Source organism: Carassius auratus, chromosome 44 (assembly GCF_003368295.1).
Source record: "Carassius auratus strain Wakin chromosome 44, ASM336829v1, whole genome shotgun sequence".
Taxonomy (NCBI): Eukaryota; Metazoa; Chordata; class Actinopteri; order Cypriniformes; family Cyprinidae; genus Carassius; species Carassius auratus.
Window position 1 is genome coordinate 7972529 of NC_039286.1, and position 7299 is coordinate 7979827.

A 7299-nucleotide genomic window follows, 5' to 3' on the forward strand; every position below is an offset into this window, starting at 1 on the left:
ATGGTAAAACTATAGAGAATCTACACAGAAAGCTGAAGACTACATTATTTTGCGGTCAGTTTTAATGTGGGTCTTAAAAACATTGGATGTAAAATGATAGCATGCATACATTTTGATTACATTTTTATTAAACATGATATTGCATCAATATACATTTTGTAGGTTTGCATCTTCATCATTGCTTTGGGATTTGGAATTTTGAAGATTAAAAAAAACATTGCTGAGTGGATGCCATGATAGTGTTTATACTGTCATATACTTTACATCACAATATATTGCTTTATTGCACTATGGTATTACTTATTCCCTAAACCAAAACCCTTTTCCCTGTCTGTGTAAAGTATAACATTACAAATGACATTACAAATTTATAATGGAAAATGAACCAAAATAATATAAAAAAATATTGCAAATATTCATTTTAGTTTGATTCTGATGCAGTAATCTAGGATAGCTTCACACAAGTGCAGCCGATGAACTGAGAGACACATGGAGAAGCTGTAATTAATAGTAACAGCTTGGTAACATAATATTTTCGGTGTGTGTGTGCTTTGGGTGAGGCCAAATTGCAACATCATGTTTCATGCCAAAGGGTGTTCGAGAGACTCTTTTCTTTTACATCACTTGAATAAAAGAAGTCCGCCACTGACTGGTTTCAGAGATATTAGAGGCTAATAACTTGCTTAAATTAACTTAATAGGCCTATATTCATTCCAACTACCAAAGTAAATATAAATTGTTACATATTTTAAAATGTTTTATATGCTGATGTTTGCATCTCTACCTCTCATTCTAACCACCTATTATTTGCTGCCATCTAATGTACAAGAACGAGAAAAGCCAGTGCGTTTTCATCGTGATGTGACAAACCACACCTGAGAATCAACAAACGGAGCGAATATGTGATTGCTTCCTTTGGATGATTTTCTTAATCTCTGTCAGAAGGTTCCTTTTGTTGTTTCTGATGTTCAATCCAGCTTTCTCCAGCAGTTCCTCGATCAGCTCACCGGAGTACGGACCTTGAAAGGTCGAATATTTATGCTTCATACGTTTAATTCCAGCTATTAAAACAGACATTTTAGAACATTTGTGAGCTTTCGTGTTTGGCTTTTATGCATGGCATGATTTTAAAATTCTATTGATATGTATTACTGTATATTCATTTAAACATTATTAGATATAGAAATTATTATTATTAAACAATGAACAATCATTAAGCAGCAGCTGGACATTACCTTTATCATCACAATTCACAATATTGAAAAGAGGAATATGAATCACAGCTGGTGCATTGTGGCCTTCAAACACATAAAAGTCCTTTGGAGCAGATTTCTCTTCTTTTGACATTGGAGGAACTTCAGGGAAGTCAATGTGTAGTCTTTTGCACGCTTGAGCAGTTTCTGTTAGTGACTATGAATTTAAACAGCATTATTGGAAGGAATATTATTAGTAAATGGGTTAATAAGAAAAAACAGTCCTCTGTTAATTCACCTCAAATGGGTCATTTTCACTGAAATCAAGTGAAACGATGAGGTCAATGTGTCTCTCTCTCCTCAGCAATGGTAAAAAAGGTGAGTTGATGGCAATCCCAGCATCAACATATTTCCTTGTTGTATCTCGACAGACAGAAGGAGAAACCTCTGCCGCTGGGATGATGATAAAATGCTTTAAAATTCATTTTCATTTAATTCAGTTACGATATAAGGGATAAAACTTCCACTCTAAACCATAAATCTATTAGTACAGCAAGTTTATGGCCATTTAGAAATGTGATGCCAGTATTACAAAACTCAATGTGCACTCAAATTTGGAATTAGATTTAGAATCTACTGTTTTTATTTATTAAAGAATTATTTTACTCACCTGTCATGTTGTGCAGAAAATTATATGTTGTGCCCCAGATCCAGCAAACTACTAACTCAATGCATTTAGCAATGATTTCCCATATCCTACTGCCTATGTTAAGAGAATGATTGCAAAACATAATGGGTCCCTTTCTTCTTATCAGCATAAGAAAATAATTAATTAAGATGGCTTTTCTTACTCCTCTAAACACAATATCAATTGTACAATTAAATGACAGAATAGATTACAAGTAAAGTGGGTTTTGAGTCCCAGACTATGCATAAAAGAAAAACTCACATGTCAGATTCCAGGATGTCTGCAGGTCACATATATATAGTGTGTATTCCTTAACGTTCTCCTTGTTGATTTCTTTTGAGATGGTGAACAAGTTCTCAAGTTCATCTTGCGGCAGATTTACTGAAACATATAACATAATTAGATCATGCACTGAATAGCACACATCACCTGCAGTCTTCATTCAGGTGACAAAATGTGTGATCTTAAAGCAGCCTGTTATTACACTGTAAAAAATTTAATGAGCTAATTACTTTAAAAAAAATTAAGGTAACAATATTACACATAATATTTTTGAGTAGTTTTTCAGGCTTGATTTTTTAAAATGGAATCTACCTGAATAAATCATGTGAAATCTCCTAAATTAATTTATGACACAATGAGTTTAATATAATTAGGGAAATGTGCTCATTTATTTTAAGTTGATTCTCAAAAGTCTGTGATTTTGAGTCAGGTCTGCTTGTATATTGTTATTTTATACAGTTACAAGACTGTATACAGCAAAACAGCAAAAGAAGCAAAATACTTGAGATATACTGGAAAGTACTGCACTAGCACCAGCAAAGCTACTTATCATTAAACAAGGCGTTATGCTTTAGAAGAGTAGTATCCATAACCATAAGCTCTACTCTTCTGCACAATGGTAACAATTTCACTGTGCAATGAAACTTCAGTGTAACAGAAACTCTTACAAATGTCAAACATAACTGAACATTAAACAATACTAGATGCTTCCTTTCACTCAAAAACATAAAATAACATTTAATAAGGTTAAGTTTACTCTCCATATCCAGCCATGCTGGGAACTAACTATGCAAAATTCAGCTAATCCTCTTAAAATAAATAGGCAGCCTTCTTTCCTTAATTATTTTAGTTTAATCAGTTCCCCAATTCAAACACCAAGTCTCCTTTAAAAAAATGAAGAAAACACATCTCTTGGTTTTATTAGTAAAAAAGTCCTCAACATTTTCTATACAACACTGAATTACAATTTCTTTAATGAAATCCACACATTATTTTTAATTATCACCTTATTTTTTTTTAATGAAAATTAAAAGACCCATTATTAATGTTTTTTGCTTAGCTTTTTTCATGCTTAGTTTAAATATATCAGGAATGTGATGGATACCTCTCAGTAAGTCGTTCAAGATTGTAATATTGGTTGAAGGATCCTCCTCTCTTAAAACCAGACGATTCACTTCCACAAGATTCAAAAGCAGTTGGCCAGCCTCGTCCCCATGTGGAGCGCTGAGGGAACCAATGTCTGTTTGTGTTACGCCTGAAGATGCATAGTCACCCATCGTGTCTAACTCACCTAAAATTAAGTCTGAAAAGAACAGGTATCTTTATATTTTGGCCATTACAGCAATAAATTATGCTTTAAAGTATATTAAAATAAAACAGAATAATTTATAGTTTTTAATATGCATACGTTATTTCTGATTATATAATAAAAACAAACTTACCTTTGATTAAATTGATCAGTTCCTCTAGTATTTTCTCAATGCTAGCAAGACCACTACCACAGAGACCTGCAAAAAAAAAAAAAATTCAGCAACCGACAAAATAGTCTGATGAACAGGAGATGAAGTAAAAGACATATCGTTTCAGTTCACCTTGTAGGAACATCATGTCCATCTCGGGCTGGTCTTTTATTTGAACCCCTTTGTCAAACTGACTTCCGAAACTGGACGTATCTACAAAGGCCCCGGTGATGGAGTAGCCAGTCTCATGTGGCGTGATCTCAACAAACGTATCTATGACAGAACTCTGTAAGTCACAGGCACAGTATACACACACATACAACACACAAACATACTGATATTACCTGCATCTAGTTTATCCTTATGGCTCTGCTTATCAATCACAGTGAAGATGGGATAAGGATCTTTTGTGCTCTGTTTTCTTCTCAGGTCAGAGAAAGTTTGCTCATCTATCTGTAGAAAAAACAATTAGTTCAAATACTTACATATAGTGTGTGTGTGTGTGTGTGTGTGTGTGGATATATATACATTCAGTAAAGAGACATTACATTTATCGAAAGTGACGGAAAATATATTTACATGGTTACCAAATAAATTCTATTTATTTCTAATAAATGCTCTTCTTTATATTCATCAAAAATCCTGAAACAAATCCACACTCAAGAAATGTTTCTTGAGCAGCAAATCAGTATATTTGTATGATTTAGGATCATGTGACACCTAAGACTGGAGCAATGTCTAGTGAAAATTCAGCTTTGCTATCACAGGAATGAATTACATTAAAGTAATTACCATTTATCTGAAATTGTAATAATATTCCACAACATTTTTTTTATTGTATATTTGATCAAATAAATGCAGCTTCAGTGAGCTATATATTATTTATACAGTATAATATATAATGTTGATTTGTGACGTGTCTTGTAATGATGCCGTAGTGCTTAAATTATGCAAACAAGATTACCGCTCTCACCTCTTTCACAATCATGGTTATAACTAGCGCTGCCCAGAAGTCTGTCAGACTGAAGTTGTCTTTTTCTCTGTAGTATTTTTCGAGTTTTTTCAATTTTTCCTTCAAACGGATTCTTCCACCAAGTTTATTTTTAATGTCTTCTTTCACTTTTTCCAGCTTGCTGGACCAATCAGGCTCTTTGTATAAAGACACCATGCACCTTATGAAGAAAATAAGGTTCAGGATGTGTTTATATTCAGCTGCACGTGATTTCATGTGTTTGTTCACTTACCAGGTCGATCCAGAGAGTCCAGCAAGATACAGCACGCAGTCCAACAGATCATCTTGAAACAGTGCAAGCAGTGATCCCAGCAAACCCACCATCGCTCTTTCACTTCCTCCTGAAGCCACCAGCGCGATGTTGGGCATCTTTTCCTGTAAAGAGTAAACACTAGGACTATATTAAAAATGCCCCCTCTTCTGTGAGGAGATCAGTCATCAAAGAATGAATTTGGCTTTGTCAAGATAACCTGCCCAAAACCCTTCCAAGAAAGGCATTTCCCATCAACAGAACTGCTCTTTATATTCACACTTGATTGTCAGGGTTTCAACATTATGTAATTATGTTTTATATAATTCATTCCGGTTCATCTAAAGGTTCAGGATGAAATAAAACACTAATTTATCACTTTTTTATTAACAATAAAATGAGTTTGAATAGCTTAGAAACTGCAGAATGAATTAGTCTGGGAACAGCTGGAATACATTTACCAGGCTACAGTGGATCTCATGTCTTTTAAGACACTCCAGAGCTGATTCTCTCCTGCTGGTCACATGGTGCTTCTCAGCCTCGTTCAGTGAATGTCCCATTCTCACTTTACTGCTGCAGAAAATCAACCAGGGACAGAAAAGACTGTTCACAAAATGTTCCAAACAACTCCATCATATAATATATTAAACTTAAATGAATTATAACGCATGTCCTGTGACACTGCATGATCAAAAAGGAGCAATATGATTTCACTGGTATCTAAAATATGAGAAATATTACCATTCGCTTTGATTTTCTTCCGACATCTGTAAAAATGATATTGTTTAAATGTTATGAATATTCAGAAATAATTTTGATTTGTTCGGAAATGTATGCTGACTTTTTGCCAGCATCGCTTAAGTATGTTTTTCTAGTCTCAAAGCAAGAAATCTTCCAAATGCAACATTTTAGTGAAAAAAGGTAAAACTTTAGAATAAGGTTCCATTAATGTATTAATTAACATGAACAAACAATAAACAACACATTTATTACAGTATTTATTAATCTTTGTTAATGTTAATGTTTCATTTAGTAATGAAAATACAGTTATTCATTGTTAGTTCATGCTAATTCAGTGCATTAACTAATGTTAAAAAACATGAATAATGCATTAGTAAATGTTGGTAATTAACATTAACTAAGATTAATAAATTGCTGTAGAAGGATTGTTCTTACTTAGCTCATGTTAAATAAAGTAGTTAACTAACATTAACGAATGGAACCTTATTCTAAAGTGTTACCAAAAAAAAAAAACATATTTAGAAACCAAACTGAAAGGGGTTTTTATTTTTAAAAATCAGTTTTAAAGGCACTTACCATTGCTGCCAGCTGTCGAGGTTTACAAACCAAACTTGAAACTCTTTATGGAGGAAAAAGGGAACAGGAGATATAAGACCAAGCAGAACAGGATTGACTTCTTAAAACAATGTGGTTTTCAAATCTACACGAGACTTGCATTGAGTAAAACAGAACGCAATCGAAAATTCTGAACAGATTTTTTAAATAATTTGTCGTGTAGTTTGATGTGAAAGGATTAATATTTTGTACAGCATTCTAAAGTTTGGAATAAACAAAAATACTGTATTACTTTTATCAAATAAATGCAGCCTTTTTGTGTCTAAGAGACTTTCAAAAATGTTAGATATTTTACTGAGCTAATGCTTTTGAATGGTAGTGTACTTTATTAAAGGTTACAAAAGTTCCACACTTTTCTAAAACTGTTATATGTTATGCTTCTAATTAGCATAAAGAGTTTGTAGAAAGAAAGGTTAGTATGAATGTGTGTGAACAACAATATACTGTGAAGCAGGCGTGCTTGCATTAGCAGCGCTGTAAAGATTGAGACAAGACAGACAATAAAAAACAATTGAATACACACAATCTTGTCTTCCTAAACATCTCTTTACACTCGGGTTATCTGAAGCCCCTGAACTAATAAGTTCATCCTCATCTCACTGCCATATATATCAGTAAACATCCAAAGAATATAACAGATTTTCATATACACCAATGAATGGCAAAGAAATACATTGAGTCAGACACAGAGGTTGCAAGAGCGATCAATGACGTCAAATACACTGCAGGCATGTTTGCATGTGTGTGCATGTGTATGGAACACACAACAGCATGTTATCTGTGTGCATGCAGACAATACCGTGTGTACAGATGCTGTTTGACACACACATGCAGTCTCAGACAGTGACGTCAACCCTGTCCAGTGAGTGACCTCTCCCATATCAAGTCAAATATCATCAGCATCTAAATGATAATGTGACCTGTGACCTCTACCTCTGAAAAGGCAATGTACGAGGTACTGATAAACCAGATGCAGACACTTTTGTTACAATTATGTAACCACTGAAAAAGCCATATCTAAATGAAGAAAATACATTTAACTTGTGCAGTATTGTAAC

At 33.7% G+C, this 7299-nt stretch overlaps 1 protein-coding gene across 1 annotated transcript; it reads right to left on the reverse strand.

Annotated features, from left to right (window-relative positions):
* Positions 1 to 295: 295 nt before the first annotated feature.
* On the reverse strand, positions 296 to 7265 carry pla2g4c (phospholipase A2, group IVC (cytosolic, calcium-independent)). The gene is made up of 14 exons (XM_026232153.1): positions 6203 to 7265; positions 5627 to 5652; positions 5347 to 5458; positions 4868 to 5010; positions 4597 to 4795; positions 3968 to 4076; positions 3756 to 3896; positions 3606 to 3671; positions 3269 to 3466; positions 2143 to 2262; positions 1864 to 1956; positions 1492 to 1646; positions 1236 to 1410; positions 296 to 1061 (listed from the first exon to the last, which is right to left on the reverse strand). The coding sequence occupies exons 1-14, from the start codon at positions 6203 to 6205 to the stop codon at positions 883 to 885; spliced, it is 1719 nt and encodes a 572-aa protein (XP_026087938.1). The 5' UTR covers positions 6206 to 7265; the 3' UTR covers positions 296 to 882.
* Positions 7266 to 7299: the final 34 nt, after the last annotated feature.